Here is a 22,869-nt window from a genome sequence, read left to right as displayed (position 1 = left end):
TTGGTTTTAAACAATTTTTAGTTATAAGGTGGAATACACTAAAGACATTATTCGTGCAAAGTTTTATTCCGTTATATTAGTTGTTTCTTTATTTGTGCACTGGATAGCAAGGAATCAAATGGAATTTAAAATTTTCCTATGTGGGAAGTAGGCGTGGTTATTGTCAGATTTGGCTCATTTTCACAACGTGAAATAAGAATATGAAAATAATGCTTCGTACCAAATTGTCGAAATCGGTCAGTCTGGTCCCGAGAAATGGGATTGCACCAAAGAGGGGTCGGTAACACGCCCATCGTCCACTTTTTACCACGGCTCCTATAAAGCTTTGTCATACCATCCTGGCGGCATATTTTTACGTTTCTGACGCATTTAATTATTGATTTACCGCGCTTTCAGTAGTACAGTACAGATATATGGGGAGTGGGCGGGGTTTTCAACCGATTTCATTCATTTTCACACTATCTTGTAATATCTGCGCTGGACGAATATAGTTTTTGTAGCTTTAGTGGTTTAGGAGATATATACATTAAACTTATTAAAGGGTGGGGCCACGCACAATTTTTCAAAAAATTTTCTTTGCACAGGTGCCCCTGGCTACTGCGATCCACTGTGCTAAATATGAGTTTTATATCTTCATTTCGTGCTTAGTTTTGGCACTGTCATTTCGTCCAGAAGAAAACAACACTTCGGTGTGGTTTGTAAGCCGGTGGCATTATTGGTCCACATTTCTTCAAAAATTATGCCGGTGAGAATGTAACTGTTAATGTACTATTTGTATATAATATATATTTTCTTTTACATCTATCACTTTATTAAAATTTACACTTATGTACATATATCCCTTAAAATCCTCATAATTTCACTTTACTTCAAATAAAACTCTCGCCTCTCGTTTTAGTGTCTTTCCATTGGCATTTTGCGGCAAGCGATCGATGAAAATTACTCCAGCATGCAGTTGCTTGTGATCTAATGGTAAGCGTTTTCTGACATGATCCTTTACTTGCTCTATCGTAAGTTCGGCACCTTGACGAAGCACCACTATTGCACCGGCCGCATCTCCATGCCTCTCGTCATACACACCAACCACACACACATCCTCCACCTCCGGCAATTCGTTGATCACTTGCTCTATTTCGGCAGGCCAATATTGCATGCCGTCATATTTGATTATATCCTTTTTGCGATCGACTATATAAAGCATATTCTTATCATCAAAATAGCCGAGATCCCCTGTATGTAACCAGCCATCTGAATCTTGAACACGTTTCGTCTCACTGGGATTACCATAATATCCACTCCAAATATGTCCAGTATTCACCAAAAGCTCACCTATTTCGTTCGGTGGCAAATTCTTACCCTCATCGTCAACAATACGTGCCTTAATTCCAGAAACTAATTTTCCGACAGAAGTTGGATATTTTTCATCCGAGTTCAGCGATAAAAAGCCCGACTCGGTCATGGCATATGCAAAAATTACTTTGCCGTTTTCAAGTAAACTTCTCAGCTGTTGTAAGGTCGATTGACTAATGCAGCCACCCCCAACCAAGAAAGACCGAATGGAGCGCAAGTTATCTATGGTGGCTGCCGGGCAAGCGACCAAAGCGGAAACATGGCGTGGTGCAGCAAGTGCGTAAGTGATTTTGTATTTCTTCACTAGCGCAATCATATATTCAGGGGAGTAGGACTTATTGGTAATTACACGTTTACAACTCTTGGTCGCAGACAGTAAGGTGAAGAAAACACCAGATATCCAGTCCAAACTGCTGTTCGAAAAGATGACATCTTCGCTGGTTACGCATCTAAAGAAATATTGTTGCGCCGTTATTCTACACATGTATAAATACAAATATTTTCTTAAGTACTTCGACTTACAATTCATCAATGTTCACTATATGCTTTGACACACATACACACTTGGGTACACCCGTTGTGCCGGATGAACAAAGTATTGCTACTGTCTGCTCACCGCCCAACACGAATGGCTCAGGCCTGTAAAGAGTTATAAGTCAGACAGGTCTTAAGGTGAACTTGAAGGTTCAATCTACACTTACTTATAAAGATTCTCATTTGGTACGGGACTCAACAAGTCTTCAACTGTGCCAACTCCCTCAATATGTTCGGTAAGCGTATAGAATAATGGATTCAAGGAACTAGTGGCTTCATGTAATTTCTCATAATATTCGCCGTCACAAAATATTATTTTCGGTTTGGTGATTTGGAAGACGTGACGGATTGTATCTGTAATTAATAAAATTGTTGCAATACATGCTTATTCTAATGAAACTGTAAAGGTATTCCATTACCTTTATCCAAACCCCAGTTTACGGCATGAAAAGGCGTACAATTCATAAAGCAGCTGACCGCAACCGAGCTTGTATAGGTGCTGTTTTTTGCAACAATGCCGATGACATCATCGTGACGTAGACCCATTTTCTTGAAATGCAGCGCCAGACGTGTAGACCAGGTTAGTAGTTCACGATTGGTAACTTCGCGGCCATCAATATCCGACACCTTAAGAAATAAAAGGATTACCAATCAATCGGTAATACTATCTTAACCGAAGCTAGTACGAGGTTATTAATTTTGTCATTTTTATAGGAATTCAGTACTAGTTTCATTAATTCATGCTTAGTTCGTTGGCAACCTTCATCCGAAAAGGGACTAAATGACACCTAGAAGTAACATATGGGGCAGTATAACTGAGAAGAAATATACGAAAGTCTTACAACTAGGAACTGTATTTCAATCACTAAGAATAGTAGATGAGTAGATTAAAACGGTCGCTAAGAATCGATTCAGTAAAACGGAAAGCGACTTACACGGGATTATTCATCACTTGAACATCTTCCAGATTTGAGGGAATATTGTATCTTCGGGTAACAAATATACGCTTTCTAAGGTATACCCCATCCAGAGTACCGATTATATTAAGTTTGTACAGAAGTCAACGTCGGAGACTTTAAGCTGTATCCTCCGCGCGGGGGTCGACTGGGTGCGGTGGGTATAGCTGCTTCCAAAGTCAGGATGTCAAGCTGGCTTCTGGCAGAGTCATTACATTGCAGGCGGCTCCCAGCGACGGCTGACGTACATATCTTCCCAATCATCCTCTTTTGTTGGATTGCTTTATATGCATCCTCAGAAAAAGATGAATGGTTACCGGCCTTTGCTAATGAGGTATCTGACGGTAGGTATAAAACGCTGGGGTAGAGACCCCCGAATCTAAAATTCGCAATTAAGCAAGATAAGGAAACGAAGCGGACCGTCTGAAAAGAGGCAGCGCTCAACGGAGAGTGAAGTTTAGGCTTTTCGAGAATGGACGCCGAACCGAGCGCACCCATGCCGTTATTTGATGGAGCAGGATGGCTTAGCGGCGTCAAAATCTTAAAATGCAATGACGACCCGATCCTAGGATGGGTAAGGAAAGCGGTCAGAACGCGTCCAAACCTGCGTGAGGGAGCGAAGCTGGAGGAGGTAGACCGCGGCAGCTTTACATCGGTAACCATACCTCGCATTGTGGACCCGAAACCTGCTCTGCGGCTGCTTCAAAGGCAAAATCCGGGTGTACCATCTAGCGACTGGAAGGTGACGAAATCACGAAGACGGAGGCTAGAGTTACCTCCTCCAGATTCTAGAGATCTAGATATAGATCTTGATTCTATATCCGCGGTGCGGGAAGATGGCGTCGGTCGTGGGAAGCGTGTTTCTCCGCCTCAAGAAGCGCCATCCCGCGTACTGCAACAAAAACACGCTGTAGACGACTTGAAGTAGACAAGGATCTCGGAATAGATCCTTCATCATAGCTACTTCATTTGTCCTACAGGAGGTGGAGGTGGAGGCAAAATCCAGCCTAATGATCCTAAACCAGGTCCAGGTGAATGGCCACAAGAGTAAGATCGCCTCGGCCGAGCTTCTTCTCAGCTTCTAGAGAAGGACGGCTACGACCTGGCTTTAGTCCAGGAACATTGGCTGAAGACACAATACTATACGACATACACCCCGACCGTAATTAACATTCCCATATTGATTACAGTCCCTACGCCCTAAATACAGCTTTTCACTACGCATGCCCTACGCTGCAACTTAAGCACAAAACGAAGCCCCCCTGGTGGAACAGGAAGCTTAGGTCTTGCAGACGCAAAGTACGAGAATGCTTCAACTGGACTAAGCTAGCAGAAAGCGAAGACTGTGGGAACGAATATAAAGATCTTCTAAGGGACTACAAGAAGTTGGTGCGCAGGACAAAGCGAGAATACTGGAAAAAATCTTGTAGTGGATTTGAAAAGACCCAGGAGGTGGCGAGACTTAGGAAATTATTATCCAAAAGCCCCGCCTCGCCCGCTTTAATTCGCAGGAGCAGCGAAGAGTGGACGGACAACTGCCAGGACTCGTTGGAAGACCTAGAAGTAGTGCAGTAAACCCGAACACATTTTTACGGGGGAAAAAATAGAATCGGCAGTCCGCTCATTAGACCCATACAAATTCGTCCCGGTACGGACGGAATCATTCCAGCAATGCTGCAGAATGCACTATGTCTATCCGTGCCATGTCTAAAGGCGATTTTAGGGGATGCTTGAAATTCAGTTATGTGCACCACTCATGGAGAAGCTAGGGTAGTTTTCATACCGAAGGCAGGTAGGAATAACCCAATCTTGTCAAAAGGGTTTAGGACTATAAGCTTAACTCCCTTCCTGCTGAAAATGCTAGGGAAAATCTTGGACTCACACATAAGGGCCGCGGCGCCCCTTTGAAGCAGTAGAGGCTGCACGCCATACACTGCTATTTAATACCGAAAAGGCTCTTGAATATAAGGAACACGTTCTTGGAGTATACCTAGAAGCCTAGATATTTTTGAAGCTTTCAACAACGTCTCTACGAAATCTATTCTGAACAGTATCCAGTCAATAAGTGTTGACCCTACTATACAACGCTGGATCAGAAGCATTTTGACCACCAGACGGATAAAAGCAGAATGGACCAAGAAACTTCCTTGGTCAGGAAGTATGTAGTCTGTAGAACCCTCGGACATAGCTCGGTGGGTAATGGTGGCTGGCCAAACACCGACTACATGACTCCACTTTTCAACTGGGAAAAAAGAGTCAAAGTAAATACTTAAAAAGATGGCTGACGTAAAGGTATGTTAGCTACGCGCAACACTCTAAACACCTATAGTGATGGTTCGAAAATGAAAGTTGGAGTTGGTGCGGGAATATATTATCTAGAGTTAGTTTTAAGTTGCTATTACGAAAGCAGCAGAGCTAGCCTCTAATGCACCTGCAGGCAATTCTAGAGTCAACATTTACGTAGGCAGCCTAGCAGCAATCAAGGAAGTAATCTCGTAGCGCATATCGGCCAGAAGTATCTTGGAAAGCACGGTAGCATTTGAAAGTGTTGCCAGAAGTTAACAACTTATTTTCTACTGGGTGCCAGGTCACAAAGCCATTGAGGGCAATGATAGTGGACAAAATTGACTAAAATGGTGTAAGGCTAACATCCGATAACGTGAACAACAATTGGGAAGCCCATGGATTTTCTATATGACGACCTCGACAAAAACATGGTAAATAAAATCGAAATTCGATGCAACGAGCTACCAGTGTGCAAAACTGCCAAAGCCATGTGCAAAACGGTAAATCGGAAGTACACAGCATTCCTATTTGCACCCGATAGGGGAGACTGTAGGAGCATGATGGGAATACTTACTGGTCACTGTCAGGTGGCGCCACAAGTCCGCAAGATGAGGCTGACAGATCGAGGAGACTGCAAGAAATGTCTGAAACAGGGCCCAAGGGAAACAATGGAGCTTCCTTTGTGCACTTGTCCTGCATTGGCAAGACTACGCTTGAAGCATCTGGGTTCCCCACAGTATGATACACTGTAATAGCTATTGACAGTGAGGCCGCAGAATCTGTTAAGATTCGCGTCAAGCGCAGGTATCCTTAACGATGACTACCCCTCTTGGACCTAGCAAGTGCATTCCATCTGGTATCACAAAGGACCAAACTGATCTATGCATGGCTTTTTAGCCTATCAGATTAACCTAACCCGTATTCCGTCCAGACAACAACAAACCGTTACGGTTCTCAATTACTCGTTCAAGGGGCAGGATTCCCAACCTTCATCCAATCTACGTGTGAGAAGCGCCAGGCAACTAAATTGAAACATTATATCTATCAATTCAATTATTGCCTCGGCTGGCATAATTTAGATACCTGTCGTCTTCTGAAAACCTCACATACTGGTAATTGGGTAACAATTTTACCACAATAACTATTATCAATATGCCACTTCCTAAGTCCAGTTCATCCTAACTGCAAACGAGACCAGAGTGATGAAATTCCAGAAAATAATCTTGTGATTAACCAAGAGACCTAAACTAACATTCGCCCTTCAAAAGATAAGTATTAATAACCAATAAATATCCGGACATACACACATACACAAAACCTTATGAGCATCAAATATATTTGAAACTTAATTCGTAAATGCGCAAAAATGGTGTACGAAATTTTCGGCAACGTTTTTATACAGCTGATAGATAGGAAATTTTTGTAAGCCAATGGCATTAAAATTCCCATAACAATTCACACTCCTCCAATATAATCTAGTGTCTTTAATAGCGCGACACTGACATGATCTCCAAAAGCGGTCGAATACGAAACTGGACAAAAACCTGATGAGGTAGTATATAACTAAATAGGTCGTAAGTAGAACATTTGTCATTACCACCAACTCTTCCTATAAAGTTTTGGAATCAGAACACCACTTAATGCGAAATAAAACAATCTGTTTCCTCGTGAAATTTAAATAATTCTTCCACAGTCCTGTTTTGGATATAGCACCAGATTATAAAGTACTACGTTAATCACAGTGTTACATGTCCACACATACCTATTTAGCAAACACATCTTTTCCATTCCCACACCCCAACTCCTCCTAAACAGCCAATTTCATCAACCAACCGATGAAGTTTTCTAATTCCAATCACTAAACAATGACAGAGAACGACACCGCGCAAAAATAAGGCGAAAGTCCTATAGCTGATTAAACCGTTATCTCGTTGTTATCGTCAACCACAGGCTCAATTCATAAAATTACATATTTATTGTCACACCAAAATATTTTTAGAACTGCACTCACTTGACAAACTTTGTTTGGATAATTCTTCAAATTTCTATAAATAATATGTCCGACAGAGCAATTGGAATCGTGATATAATGGTGAGTTCGGACCAGACCACACGCGATCCGTATTATCGTAAGAACATTCTGAGGACTCCATAATTCATCCACGACTAATTTCTTGCACCGGCAATTGCAAGCACAAACGGTATTCAATTAACTAAATTCTAAACAATTTGCTAGTTCCTTAAATACTCTCCAAATGCTAACACAGCTTAGTACGTTGCTTGCGTTTGTTCCTACTAAGCACTTATGCACTGGTTTGAAAACCACTGCTGATATGATATAAGCTTAATTTATCAAAAACTAACAGCTTCTAGCCGGATGATTGACAAACAAAATGTGTCTGTATGCTTTGCTGGATTTCTCGCTCTCCATTTAGTCTCAATTCATAAAAATATCGAAATGCGCCCCACAGAATATGAGAGAAGCGCGGCCAAATCCTTTCGTAGAGTGCTAGCGGCGCATTATACTTTGTTAGTGTGTAATATCATTTTTGCCATGCGAAATTTCTGCTGATAAGCACTAACATTAACAGACGTATGCACGCGATACACACCTATATGACCTATATTTATGAATTATATAGTATAGTGTATGTTTGCCGCAGTTTTATTGGCACTGTTAAATTTTCTTAACCAGATAGCCTTGTTCACCTAAGGATTGTTTGTAATACCTAAGACCAGTCGAGTGTAATATCGGGTGATTTTTTAAGAGCTTGATAACTTTTTTTTAAAAAAAAAACGCATAAAATTTGCAAAATCTCATCGGTTCTTTATTTGAAACGTTAGATTGGTTCATGACATTTACTTTTTGAAGATAATTTCATTTAAATGTTGACCGCGGCTGCGTCTTAGGTGGTCCATTCGGAAAGTCCAATTTTGGGCAACTTTTTCGAGCATTTCGGCCGGAATAGCCCGAATTTCTTCGGAAATGTTGTCTTCCAAAGCTGGAATAGTTGCTGGCTTATTTCTGTAGACTTTAGACTTGACGTAGCCCCACAAAAAATAGTCTAAAGGCGTTAAATCGCATGATCTTGGTGGCCAACTTACGGGTCCATTTCTTGAGATGAATTGTTCTCCGAAGTTTTCCCTCAAAATGGCCATAGAATCGCGAGCTGTGTGGCATGTAGCGCCATCTTGTTGAAACCACATGTCAACCAAGTTCAGTTCTTCAATTTTTGGCAACAAAAAGTTTGTTAGCATCGAACGATAGCGATCGCCATTCACCGTAACGTTGCGTCCAACAGCATCTTTGAAAAAATACGGTCCAATGATTCCACCAGCGTACAAACCACACCAAACAGTGCATTTTTCGGGATGCATGGGCAGTTCTTGAACGGCTTCTGGTTGCTCTTCACCCCAAATGCGGCAATTTTGCTTATTTACGTAGCCATTCAACCAGAAATGAGCCTCATCGCTGAACAAAAATAAATCGGACGTAAAGCGCGAAACACATTTCGAACCGCACACTGATTTTGGTAATAAAATTCAATGATTTGCAAGCGTTGCTCGTTAGTAAGTCTATTCATGATGAAATGTCAAAGCATACTGAGCATCTTTCTCTTTGACACCATGTCTGAAATCCCACGTGATCTGTCAAATACTAATGCATGAAAATCCTAACCTCAAAAAAATCACCCGATACAACGTTATGAAGTATTGAAACCCGGGAGACTGCCTATCTCCACAGCATAACTGAACCGCCGCCATGTTTCACAGTCCCAACTAAATTTTTACTTCGTTGCTCCGTGTATGACTCCACACATTTTTTTGTCCCTCATATTCCCAAATGTTTATCTTTGTTTCGTCAGTGAACATTAAACTTTTCCAGAACCTTAAAGGCTTATCAACGTGAACTTTCGCGAATTCAAGCCGTTTTTTATACTCTCGCAACAAAGTTGCTAAGGAGAGTATTATAGTGTTGTTCACATAACGGTTGTTTGTAAGTCCTAAAACTAAAAGAGTCAGATATAGGGTTATATATACCAAAGTGATCAGGGTGACGAGTAGAGTTGAAATCCGAATGTCTGTCAGTCCGTCCGTCCGTGCAAGCTGTAACTTGAGTAAAAATTGAGATATCATGATGAAACTTGGTACACGTATTTCTTGGCTCCATGAGGAAGGTTAAGTTCGAAGATGGGCAAAATCGGCCCACTGCCACGCCCACAAAATGGCGAAAACCGAAAACCTATAAAGTGTCATAACTAAGCCATAAATAAAGATATTAAAAAGAAATTTGGCACCAAGGATCGCATTAGGGAGGGGCTTATTTGGACGTAATTTTTTTGGAAAAGTGGGCGTGGCCCCGCCCCCTACTAAGTTTTTTGTACACATCTCGGAAACTACTATAGCTATGTTAACCAAACTCTATAGAGTCGCTTCTTTCAGGCATTTCCATTTCAAAAATGGAAGAAATCGGATAATAACCACGCCCACCTCCCATACAAAGGTTATGTTGAAAATCACTAAAAGTGCGTTAACCGACTAACAAAAAACGTCAGAAACACTAAATTTTACGGAAGAAATGGCAGAAGGAAGCTGCACCCAGGCTTTTTTTTAAATTGAAAATGGGCGTGGCGTCGCCCACTTATGGACCAAAAACCATATCTCAGGAACTACTCGACCGATTTCAATGAAATTCGGTATGTAATATTTTCTTAACACCCTGATGACATGTACGAAATATGGGTGAAATCGGTTCACAACCACGCCTTCCTCCAATATAACGCTATTTTGAATTCCATCTGATGCCTTCTCTGTATAATATATACATTAGGAACCAATGATGATAGCGGAATAAAACTTTACACAAATATGTAAATGACGGATAATGAAATCTCGATTATCACTTTATGTGCGAGAGTATAAAATGTTCGGTGACACTCGAACTTAGCCCTTCCTTACTTGTTCTTATTTGTACTAGAGATAAATGGCTTTTTACCTGCTATCCGTCCATATAAATAATTTTAGCGAAGAGCACGATGAACTGTTTCAGCTGACAATTTCTTTATTTCAACATTGTGCCTGAACAACACTTTGCTTAATAAATATTAATAAATTAACTTTTTTTTTGCTGTTTACATTTCATACATCCGTCTGTTTAAATAATGAGTTGAAATTGTCATCGTCCATGTCTCTGCATGCATATAGGAGGACGGGGACGATAAGAGTGACTTGTTGAATTTGGTATTTTTTCGTCGAGATAGGACTTAACTTCTCAATCAGCCCGAAGTAGCACCTGTTGGCAAGAGTCATTCTGCGTTGGATTTCAAGACTGACGTTGTTGTTGGTGTAAATGCTGGTTCCAAGATGGAAGAAATTATCTACGACATCGAAGTTTGTTGGAATACAAATGTATTTAATATTACCGCTTCCTAAATGCTGCCGCTTTACCTTTTTCCATTTGTACTGGTGCATATGAGGTATCAGTGCGATTTCCCTGGGTTTGTAGTAACAACTCAGTAGATTAACTGCAAAACTGATGCCAGGTCCCGTTATTTGTGAGGCGAATAACAAGCAAGCACCATGGCATTTCATATTGCTCTGCTTCATTACTCAGATGTTGATTTAAGTCGATTTGTGTTGCAACCGAATTTCTGCTGGACGTTCCATATCGCACCATATCGGAAATATATATATATATATATTTGCAATATATCAACTGACAATCAGCAAATTTTTTAAATACATTAATAGTGACAGGATTGATTGTTCTCCATTGAGACTAATCAATACATTCTTAAATTATTTTATTGGCTTAAACTTCTTAAAACTACTTAAAACCTAAATGGAAGATCCAAATGTGAGTTCGTTTTAAGCGTGTAACATCCATACTGTTGTCTAGTAAATTTATTGCCAGTAAGTTTTCATGATAAGACAATCCAACTAAATACTTTCGACAAGATTTGCTGATTTCGTCTTTAACAAAAGGTATATTTAAGTCTTTGAGTATTTCGAAGTCGCTTACATACCAAGGAGCACTTACAATGCTTCTTAAAGTTTTCGATTGATATCTTTGGAGGATTTCAATGTTGAACCCATAACTGGACGATGGACGTACCCCATAACTGCATTGCATACGTCCATACTGGCTTAAGGATTGACTTGTAAAGTCGCACTTTATTTTCAAGGCTAAGTTGTGCTAACCTAAAAGCCAGTACATTTTTATACTCTCGCAACAAATTTGCTAAGGAGAGTATTATAGTGTTGTTCACATAACGGTTGTTTGTAAGTCCTAAAACTAAAAGAGTCAGATATAGGGTTATATATACCAAAGTGATCAGGGTGACAAGTATTGAAATCCGAATGTCTGTCAGTCCGTCCGTCCGTGCAAGCTGTAACTTGAGTAAAAATTGAGATATCATGATGAAACTTGGTACACGTATTTCTTGGCTCCATGAGAAGGTTAAGTTCGAAGATGGGCGAAATCGGCTTACTGCCACGCCCACAAAATGGCGGAAACCGAAAACCTATAAAGTGTCATAACTAAGCCATAAATAAAGATATTAAAAAGAAATTTGGCACAAAGGATCGCATTAGGGAGGGGCATATTTGGACGTAATTTTTTTGGAAAAGTGGGCGTGGCCCCGCCCCCTACTATGTTTTTCGTACATATCTCGGAAACTATTATAGCTGTGTCAACCAAACTCTATAGAGTCGTTTCTTTCAGGCATTCCATATACAGTTTAAAAATGGAAGAGATCGGATAATTACCACGCCCACCTCCCATACAAAGGTTATGTTGAAAATCACTAAAAGTGCGTTAACCGACTAACAAAAAACGTCAGAAACACTAAATTTTACGGAACGAACTGCAGAAGGTAGCTGCACCCAGACTTGTTTTAAAAATCGGAAATGGGCGTGGCGTCGCCCACTTATGGACCAAAAACCATATCTCAGGAACTACTAGACCGATTTCAATGAAATTCGGTATATAAAATTTTCTTAACACTCTGATGACATGTACGAAATATGGGTGAAATCGGTCCACAACCACGCCTTCTTCTAATATAACGCTATTTTGAATTCCATCTGATGCCTTCTCTGTATAATATATACATTAGGAAATGAAAATACAATTCAATACTCAAAGTACACAAATTGATCTAATCTAATTAATTTTACAGCAAAATAAAAAAAATATGTAAATGTCGAATAATGAAATCTCGATTATCACTTTATCAAGCGAGAGTATAAAATGTTCGGTGACACCCAAACTTAGCCCTTCCTTACTTGTTATACTCTCGCAACAAAGTTGCCATAGAGAGTATTATAGTTTTGTTCACATAACGGTTGTTTGTAAGTCCTAAAACTAAAAGAGTCAGATATAGGGTTATATATACCAAAGTGATCAGGGTGACGAGTAGAGTCGAAATCCGGATGTCTGTCTGTCCGTCCGTCCGTCCGTCCGTATGTCCGTCCGTCTGTCCGTCCGTCCGTGCAAGCTGTAACTTGAGTAAAAATTGAGATATCATGATGAAACTTGGTACACGTATTCCTTGGCTCCATAAGAAGGTTAAGTTCGAAGATGGGCAAAATCGGCCCACTGCCACGCCCACAAAATGGCGGAAACCGAAAACCTATAAAGTGTCATAACTAAGCCATAACTAATGATATTAAAGTGAAATTTGGCACAGAGGATCGCATTAGGGAGGGGCATATTTGGACGCAGTTTTTTTGGAAAAGTGGGCGTGGTCCCGCCCCCTACTAAGTTTTTTGTACATATCTCGGAAACTACTATAGCTATGTCTACCAAACTCTACAGAGTCGTTTTCTTCAGGCATTTCCATATACAGTTCAAAAATGGAAGAAATCGGATAATAACCACGCCCACCTCCCATACAAAGGTTATGTTGAAAATCACTAAAAGTGCGTTAACCGACTAACAAAAAACGTCAGAAACACTAAATTTTACGGAAGAAATTGCAGAAGGAAGCTGCACCCAGGCTTTTTTTAAAAGTTGAAAATGGGCGTGGCCTCGCCCACTTATGGACCAAAAACCATATCTCAGGAACTGCTAGACCGATTTCAATGAAATTCGGTATTTAATATTTTCTTAACACCCTGATGACATGTACGAAATATGGGTGAAATCGGTTCACAACCACGCCCTCTTCCAATATAACGCTATTTTGAATTCCATCTGATGCCTTTTCTGTATAATACGAGTACATATGTACTTTAGGAACCAATGATGATCGCGGCATAAAACTTTACAAAAATACGGTATTTGAAAAATATGTAAATGACGGATGATGAAATCTCGATTATCACTTTATCATGCGAGAGTATAAAATGTTCGGTGACACCCGAACTTAGCCCTTCCTTACTTGTTTTAGTTTTAAATTTGAGCTGCTTCGTTTTTTTCTTTTATGTGTATCTTCCAAGTGAGTGGTCAATTAGCGATCGGTAGGTCAGCTGTAAATATTGTATAAAATACGGGGCCAAAACGCTCCCTTGTGGAACTCCAGCTTCAATCGAATAAAGCTCAGAAAATGCATCTTTTTCCTTGACATAGAACGTACGATTGCTTAAAAATGATTTTATAAGTAGGTAGTAAGGATTGACTTATTTCTATAGTGCTCTTTGTAGTATTTCTGTCTGATGAAAGTTGTTTCTTTAACGCTTTCATACTTTTCTCGTCGCTTGAAAACAATAGAACATCGTTAACATCAACATAATCCATAATCGGATGGACTGTTTCAGTCCATATAGGAATTTCAACAGCGTACACACACGAACAGTGTTGTCATCACAACCATCAGGTTGCAACTTATAGATTTTATCATTTAACGTAATGAGGTGTATCGAGCTACAGAGGCAATCGTTTCTTCATAATCAACAGCTTTTTTTTATTAGATCCCCTGATCACTAATCTGGCTTTACGGCGTGTCACCACACCATTACCGTACATTTTGGTTTTGAACACCCACCAAGATTTTATGGATTTCTAGTCACCAACTGACTTTCGCGTTTGTTAACATATTCATTTTGCATATTTTCAACCATTGGTGATTCTTTACTATCTACTTCTTCTGAATCGTCTTTAGTGCGTCTTAGTGATAATAATCGCTCAAACTGCTGGAGAAAGAGAGTAACGAGTGGAAGGGAAGATCGTCTAATCGTAAGAAAAGCGCTAAAAAATAGAACTTCGTCAGCGCAAGGTATTTTACAAAACATTAGAAGCGCTGGCGTTAAGATATCTCTGCACACTCTACGCAGAAGATTTTACGAAAACGGCTTAAAATGCAGGACGACGACGTCGAGTATTGTGAAATCAGCTGCACAAAAATTATGATTCAAGATATTGGAGCAAGGTACGTTTCTAACATATTTACATTCTTTTAAATTTATTTCCTTTTTTATTTTTTTTTTAACTAACAATAGTAAGCATATTAAAATTGTATTTAACATTTTTTAAAGGTTATTTTTTAGCGATGTACGTCGTTTGGCAGAAGTGACTGAGTCGGCAAATTACGTTCGGAGACGAAAGGGGTCTCGATATTCTAGCTCCTGTGTTCTTCCCAGGGTAAAACACCAACCTTCACTGATGATTTGGGGCTGCATTTCTGCAGAAGGTCCTGGTCCCCTACAATTCATTGAAGGCACAATGCGATCTGTTCAATACATATCTATATTTAAAGATACGTTGATGCCTTATGTTAACCAACTTAACAACTCCGCCAGAAGAATATACCTTTAGGCAAGATGCGGCTCCATGCCATACAGCTAGAAACAGCATGAATGTCTTAAATGAATTGCATTTGGAAGTCTTACCTTGGCCTGACAATTCTCCGCACCTAAATCCAATCGAGAACGTTGGGCATATCTTAAACGACAGGCCTATGAACGAAGTAGCACAACAATTGACATTTTAAAGCGAAACATTGAAGATGTCTGGACAAATAACGTCGAATAGCACAGCATGATACAAAATTGCATTCAAAGCTTGCCTGATAGAATAAAGGCTGTGTTAAAAACTAAAGGCGAGGCGACCAAATATTGAATATGATTCAATACAAAAATATAATAATTTAAGTTTAATGTATATAGCATATAAAAAATATTTTTTTTCTGAAATACGCCAAATATTTATATTTTAATTAATGATTAAAGTTAGAACTCTGCATATTTTCTTTTTTCGTTCGTAATTTATTGGACAAGTACTGTATCTGAATATAGTTCGTTGACGATTTTGTCGAAAAATTAATATCTAATTCCTACAAAAAATTTTAGTATGAAGTTTTTCCAACCCCTGAAAGAATTTCTCTGGCCTTGAACCTTGCCGAAGTAGAAAATGTACCTGAATTTGAACCTTCCCTACTTTTTTTTCTATTCTTTTTTTGAATGTTGAGCATTTGCTTATGTTTTGAATAATATTTATAACGTAGTTGTCGTATAAGAAATCATATATTTTAAATTGATTTAAACTAGGCACAGTATGATACATTTTACAAAAATCGGTTAAGTAGTTAAGGAGGTTACACCGAATAAACAACGAGACACTTAATTTTTAATTGTGCTTATTTTTAAATTTACAGACATATTTATGTATATATGTATATCCACCAAAATCTTTATTAAACTACTCATTCTTATACATACAATATATATTTTGCTTTATATCTATCACTTTATTAAAATTTACACTTATGTACATATGTATATCCCTTAAAATCCTCTTAATTTCACTTTACTTCAAATAAAACTCTCGCCTCTCGTTTTAGTGTCTTTCCATTGGCATTTTGCGGCAAGCGATCGATGAAAATTACTCCAGCATGCAGTTGCTTGTGATCTAATGGTAAGCGTTTTCTGACATGATCCTTTACTTGCTCTATCGTAAGTTCGGTACCTTGGCGAAGAACAACTATTGCACCGGCCGCATCTCCATGCCTCTCGTCATACACACCGACCACACACACATCCTCCACCTCCGGCAATTCGTTGATCACCTGCTCTATTTCGGCTGGCCAATATTGCATACCGTCATATTTCATTATATCCTTTTTGCGATCGACTATATAAAGCATATGATTATCATCGAAATAGCCGAGATCCCCTGTATGTAACCAGCCATCCGAATCTTGAACACGTTTCGTCTCAATTGGATTACCATAATATCCACTCCAAATATGCCCAGTTTCACCAAAAGCTCACCTATTTCGTTCGGTGGCAAATTATTATCCTCATCGTCAACAATACGCGCCTTAATGGCAGAAACTAGTTTTCCTACAGAGGTTGGATATTTTTCATCCGAGTTCAACGATAAAAGGCCCGACTCGGTCATGGCGTAAACAAAAATTACTTTGCCGTTTTCAAGTAAACTTCTCAGTTGTTGTAAAGTCGATTGACTAATGCAGCCACCCCCAACCAAGAAAGACCGAACGGAGCGCAAGTTACCTATGGTGGCTGCTGAGCAAGCGACTAAAGCGGAAACATGACGTGGTGCAGCAAATACGTAAGTGATTTTGTATTTCTTCACCAACTCAATCATATATTCGGGGGAGTAGGGCTTATTGGTAATTACACGTTTACAACTCTTGGTCGCAGAGAGTAAAATGAAGAAAACACCAGATATCCAGTCTAAACTGCTGTTCGAGAAGATGACATCCTCGCTGGTTACGCATCTAAAGAAATAATGTTGTAACGTTATTATGCATCTGTATAATGACTATTTTCATAAGTTCTTGGACTTACAATTCATCAATGTTCAGACTATGGTTTGACACACATACACACTTGGGTACACCCGTAGTGCCGGAAGAACAAAGTATTGCTACTGTCTGTTCACCGCCTAACTCGAGGGGCTCAGGCCTGTAAAGAGTTATAAGTCAGACAGGTCTTAAGTTGAACTTGAAAGTTCAATCTGCGCTTACTTATAAAGATCTTCATTTGACATGGGACTCAACAGGTCTTCAACTGTGCCAACTCCCTCAATATGTTCGGTAAGCGTATAGAATAATGGATTCAAGGAACTAGTGGCTTCATGTAATTTCTCATAATATTCGCCGTCGCAAAATATTATTTTCGGTTTGGTGATTTGGAAGACGTCACGGATTGTATCTGTAATTAATAAAAATGTTGCAATATATGCTTAGTGTAATGAAACTGTAAAGGTCTTTCGTTACCTTTATCCAAACCCGAGTTTACGGCATGGAATGGCGTACAGTTCATAAAGCAGCCGACCGCAACCGAGCTTGTATAGGTGCTGTTTTTTGCAACAATTCCGATGACATCATCGTGTCGTAGACCCATATTCTTGAAATGTAGCGCCAGACGTGTAGACCAGGTTAGCAGTTCACGATTGGTAACTTCGCGGCCATCAATATCCGACACCTTAAGATATAAAAGGATTACCAATAATATCTGTAATGCTAACTTAATCGAAGTTAGTATGAGGTTCTTAATTTTATCGTTTTTATTGGAATTCAGTACTAGTTTCATTAATTCATGCTTAATTCGTTGGCAACCTTCATCCGAAAAGGGACTAAATGACAGCTAGAAACAACATATGGGGCAATATAAGTGAGAAAAAATATGCGAAAGTCTTACAACTAGGAACTGTATTTCAATTACTAAGAATAGTAGATGAGTAGATTAAAACGGTCGCTAAGAATCGATTCAGTAAAACAGAAAGTGACTTACATGGAGTGGATATTCATAACTGCGTAGGGTAATGCATGCGGAGCGCCAGAACGCAGAATAATAAAAACGCTATAAAATCTTTTGAAGATCAGTTTTAACAGGCGTTGTTCAAGCCCAAGATATCTTTCAGATGTGAGCAAATATTTTATCTGCGGGTGACAAGTACCCATTAATGATCAAAATCGATTAATTATACCCCATACAGAGTGCAGAGTATATTAAGTTTGAAATGTATACCAAATATGTCAAAATATATTCTTTTCTCCTCAAAAAACTGCCGATTTAGCCGAGGCGCAGATATTGGGCCGTAATGCATATAGCTGTCATTCAAACCGAAAATTGATCAATTTTTTCCAAACAAGGACAACTTTTTAATTTGACGAGATATTTTCACGAAATTCGGAATCGATTACTGTCTAGGTCAACTTTCAAATAAATTTTCAGACCATGATTGAAATAAAGTTTCTGTTTGAAGAACTTTTTTATTTTTTGAATAGTGTTAAAGCTTTGCAACCGAAGTTATTGACTGTTTTTTACTAACAAATATTGTATATTTTGTCCAGCCAAGAACGAACTGTTACAGTTCTCAATTACTCGTCCAAGGTGCAAGACTCCCAACCTTCATCCAATCCTCTGCTCATCCTCGTGTGAGAAGTACCAGATAACTGAATTGAAATATTATATCTATCAATTCAATTTTGAAAAACCTCGTCTAAAAACCACACGTACTGGTACTTGGGTGGAATCTTACCACAATGTTTATCATCAATATGCCACTTCATAAGGCCAGTTCATTTTAACTGCAAACGAGAGCAGAGATTCAAGAAAATAATCTAGCGAACAATCAGCAAAACTACATAAATTAGCATCAACATGTTATAAGATCAGTATTAATAACACTGTTAGACACATAATTTGTGATATGAAAACTCTTAGGTGTTTCTAATGCGGTTAGCTACCCTGAAGTCAAATCTGAAAGCAGAATTTTTTATCAGCCACAGATATTCTTTAACCTGCGGCATTAGATTTTACAATACTACTGTGATCAAATTGAAAGGTGAGTTAATTTATATTACGCATGTTTTTCGAATCGGTAAATTTTGTTCTGTAAGTTGGTAATACTGTTAGTCACATCTATGCTAATTTCACGTCCAAATATTCATTAGTATTTAAGATACGCGTCGTTTTGTGAGGCTCTGAAAGTGAACTCTTCGATTTTTACTATGTCTGAATTTATTGAACAAAGAAGTGTGATAACGCACCATCTCATACTGCATTGGTTATTCGGTATCATTTCGCCACATTTTCAACTAATATCGTGCCGCGACCACCGCATTCGCCTGATTTACCTTCGTGTAACTTCTGGCTATGAGAGCAAATTCACACGACCACTCCGAGCAGTGGCCGGTAAAAAACGATACCAGTGAACCTCAAGTTGATCTCTTAAAGGTACAACTACATATCACCTTTGCAAATGTTTTTAATGAAGAATTTTATTAAGACAGTGGACAGAAATGGTAGAGGGTTCTTGTATCTGAAACAAAAATTTCCAAGAGTCAGTGAAGCAAAAAGTGAGGATGGCATACTTGTGGGTCCGCAAATCAGAGAACTAAAGAAAGATGAAACATTTGAGGAAACGCTGAATGAAACTGAAATACGAGTCAGAAGTGCCCTTAAAAGCGTTGTTATAAATTTTCTTGGAAAACTGAAAGCAGACAATTTCAAAGATCTTGTGACTGAACTATTTACTGCCTATAAAAAATGGGTTGCAACATGTCCCTTAAAATTCACTTTCTAGACTCCCATCTGGATTTTTTCCCCGAAAATTTAGGAGCCGTAAGTGACGGACATGGGAAAACGGTTCCACTAAGACATTTCTGCTATGGAGAAACGGTACCAAGATAAGTAGAGTGCCAGTTTGCATGCCGATTACTGCTGGGCATTGTTAAGGGATACTCCAAAAACAAAATATCGCCGAAAAACATTGACAGTAACATTTTAAAGTACTCTTTGGTTAATAAAATAATATAACAATAATATATCTATCGCTGTTTTCTTTTTAAACCAAAATCTTCAGAGCAAAAAAACTATAGGTGATAGAAGAAATCGGTAGCTATTTTCTGCATTCATGACAATTTTTACATAATAAACACTTTGTTCTGTTCATGTCACAAGAAACAAGTGGACTTCTGTTTACCAGTGTAATCAGTAAATTTTGCCGAGATACCCCGAATACTTCGTGCGATCTCTAGTCGATGTCAAACTGCTGGTCCAAGATTCATAAAAACTTAAGAGCATTAACCAAGATGTTCCATAAAGGGTTGTCCCTTCCCATTTGTTACTAACTATTTATATTTGAAACTTAATTTGTAAATGCGCGATAATAATGTACGAAGCTTTCGACAACGTTTTTATACAGCGGATCCAAAAAAAATATATTTAAGCCAATGGCGTAAAAATTCCCATAACAATTGATAGTCCTCCAGTCTAACCTTAAGCACAGCGTTGCATGTCCACCCATACCTATTTAGCAAACACATCTTTTCCATTCCAACTTCCCAACTCCACCAAAAAAGCCAATTTATCAACCAACCGATGAAGTCTTCTAATTCCAACCTCAAAGTAAGACGAAATTTGTATAGCTGATTAAACCGTTATCTCATTGTTATCGTTTATCACAAGGTCAGTTCATAAAAATACATATTTATTGTCACACCAAAACATTTTTAGAACTGCACTCACTTGACAAACTTTGTTTGGATAATTCTTCAAATTTCTATAAATAATATCGCCCACCGAGCAATTGGAATCGTGAAATAACGGTGCGTTCGGACCAGACCACACGCGCTCCTTATTATCGTAAGAACATTCTGAGGACCCCATAATTCAACTACGACTAATTTCTTGCTCCAACAATTGCACGCACAAACGATATTAATGTAACTAAATTCTAAACAATTTGTTACTTCCTTAAATACTCTCCAAATGCCAACATAAATTAGCGGGCGACAGTCGGTTAATACCACTGCTGATATGAGGTAAAGCTGTAAAATGATTGCCACACAGTGTTTCTGCTGCGTATGGGTTTTCGCTCTCCATTCAGTCTCAATGCATAAAAAGATCAAGAAGCGTCCCACAAAATCTGAAAGAAGCACGGCCAAAAACTTTCGGGGAGTGTCATATTTACCTTACAAAATTTCTGCTAATAAGCACTAATAAAGCACCTGTAGTGCAATCTGACTTAACAAATAAAATATTCAAGTGGTGTAAATAAAGGGTTATCTATTTCGAAGTTTCCTACCTTTTTAAAAAAAAATACAGAAATTTCAAATTAAATGGGGAATGATTAAGTATTCTCATTCTTTGGCATTTATTTTTGAAAGATTATCTCTTTCATATGTTGGAAACGACTACGTCTCAGATGATCCATCCGTTGAGTTCAATTTTCGATGACTCGAAGCGGGATTGCCCGCATAGACTTTAGACTTTACATGTCCCCACAGCAAAAAGTCTAAGGGTGTGATATCACACGTCCTTGGTGAACATTCGACTGGCCCAAAACGTGAAATTATCTGCTGACCGAAGTGTTCTCTCAATAAATTCATTGATTGTTGCAATGTGTGGGAAGTGCCACCTTCTTATTGAAACCAAGTGTCCCCACAAATGAATTGCGGGGTTTTAAGATGGGGCATGGTGTTGCTAATAGTATGCTCAGTAGGCTGATTATGTTGACCATAAGTCGACTGAAGCACGCGAAACACATTATTTAAAGAACGTGAACTTTCGTAATAAAGTTGAACGATTTGTAAATATGTAAACAGAGTTCAGGCTTAAGTCTTTCCATGATGAAATGACAAACATTACTACGAAAAATAGGCTATTGACAACAGTAAATCTACTTGGATCACCCGTTAGCAACAACAAAGAGCGAACACTCCCGATAACAATCCCCTATAAACTTAAGAGCCGTAAAGACTTTGAGGTATTGTTTTGAATAATATGTACATGTTTATTCGCTTCTTTTGACATGACTGGACAAAACACGTACGGCAAATCTAAATTTTGTACACATGTAGACATACATATGATAAACTTTGTTTTTATACTTTTCGCAACATATTGCCTCAGATAGCTTTGTTCACCTAACGGTTGATTGTAATATCTAAACCCAGTCAAGACAGGTTCAGCGTTATCAGGATGGCGAGATAAGTTGAAATTTGGGAGACTGCCTATCCACCAGACTGTCTGCGCGCGCAATAACTTTAGTAAAATTTAAGATAGACATGTTCCTTATCTCTCTTACTCTTGGTATTGGATTGGCTTGTCGATACAATACCATACTTCTATTAATGATGGATTTAAAGCCATAACTAAGCTAAATTTGGAACAGGGCTTATCGTGAACCCGCCTCCTAACAGTTGCAATGCACGAGCCCCTCACCATATGTAATGCACTTATGCCAACGATTTTTTCCGTCCTCGAAACACTTTTCATAAGCACTTTTTGGGATAGCTTTCAACGGATTCCATTGCGATGATTGTTGACATTTTGCAGAAATAAGCGAATTCCGATCTGTGGTTCGGACCTTCTGCGACCACATCACGGAATAGCGTTTCATTTTTATATATGTGTAAGAAGAAGAAGATATATCCGTCAATATATAAGAAATCTCATCATTAACGGAACGCATATGATTGGTTATACTACAGTTTAATGCCGAAAATATGAGTAATCTGTCTACGAATCACGACGGCTTCCTTGTACTAAATATGTTATTCGGATATATGTTAGTCTAGCAGGCTTTAATCCGAATATTTTCGTCAATTGTAAGCTATCGAAATACCAGGTTGTTCAATAAGTTTTGTCGTTTGATAAGAAATACACAATTTTATGATTCAACATACACTTTATTATTCAGTATAATCTCCATAAACATTAATACACCTGCTCCAAAGTTACTCCAATCTGTGGATCCCATCCCTGAAGTGAGAATCCGGAAGGTCTGCAAAATACGCTTCAACAGCCATTATGACCCCTTCATTTGA

General features: G+C 38.8%; 1 protein-coding gene and 1 long non-coding RNA gene across 5 annotated transcripts in view; one reads left to right on the top strand and one right to left on the bottom strand.

The window, feature by feature from the left end:
- Positions 1-22,869, top strand: part of LOC126755350 (uncharacterized) — a 40,729-nt gene that overhangs the window by 9,968 nt on the left and 7,892 nt on the right. The window contains exons 2-3 of one of the 2 annotated variants that reach the window (XR_007666479.1): positions 2,381-2,464; positions 17,469-17,517. This is a non-coding gene — a long non-coding RNA (uncharacterized LOC126755350). Of the gene's footprint in view, positions 1-2,380; positions 2,465-17,468; positions 17,518-22,869 lie in introns of those variants that run through there. The other variant, XR_007666480.1, reaches the window with a different exon arrangement.
- On the bottom strand, positions 767-20,749 carry LOC126755329 (uncharacterized). 3 transcript variants are annotated; one of them, XM_050467822.1, is made up of 6 exons: positions 20,567-20,749; positions 17,308-17,515; positions 17,056-17,242; positions 16,877-16,993; positions 16,580-16,806; positions 767-1,572 (listed from the first exon to the last, which is right to left on the bottom strand). In XM_050467822.1, exons 1-6 carry the CDS (start codon positions 20,705-20,707, stop codon positions 860-862), a joined length of 1,593 nt encoding a protein of 530 aa, XP_050323779.1. In that variant the 5' UTR covers positions 20,708-20,749; the 3' UTR covers positions 767-859. The 3 variants fall into 3 exon arrangements, with proteins under 3 accessions (XP_050323779.1, XP_050323778.1, XP_050323780.1); XM_050467821.1 differs by lacking the exons at positions 16,580-16,806; positions 16,877-16,993; positions 17,056-17,242; positions 17,308-17,515; positions 20,567-20,749 and adding exons at positions 1,873-1,989; positions 2,052-2,238; positions 2,304-2,511; positions 7,138-7,322 and having other exon boundaries at positions 767-1,799; XM_050467823.1 differs by lacking the exons at positions 16,580-16,806; positions 16,877-16,993; positions 17,056-17,242; positions 17,308-17,515; positions 20,567-20,749 and adding exons at positions 1,873-1,989; positions 2,052-2,238; positions 2,304-2,511; positions 5,701-5,937 and having other exon boundaries at positions 767-1,799.

Source organism: Bactrocera neohumeralis, chromosome 4 (assembly GCF_024586455.1).
Source record: "Bactrocera neohumeralis isolate Rockhampton chromosome 4, APGP_CSIRO_Bneo_wtdbg2-racon-allhic-juicebox.fasta_v2, whole genome shotgun sequence".
In the NCBI taxonomy this organism is placed as follows: Eukaryota; Metazoa; Arthropoda; class Insecta; order Diptera; family Tephritidae; genus Bactrocera; species Bactrocera neohumeralis.
The sequence above is the reverse complement of the archived record's forward strand: the minus strand, read 5'-3'. Positions and strand labels throughout refer to the sequence as shown.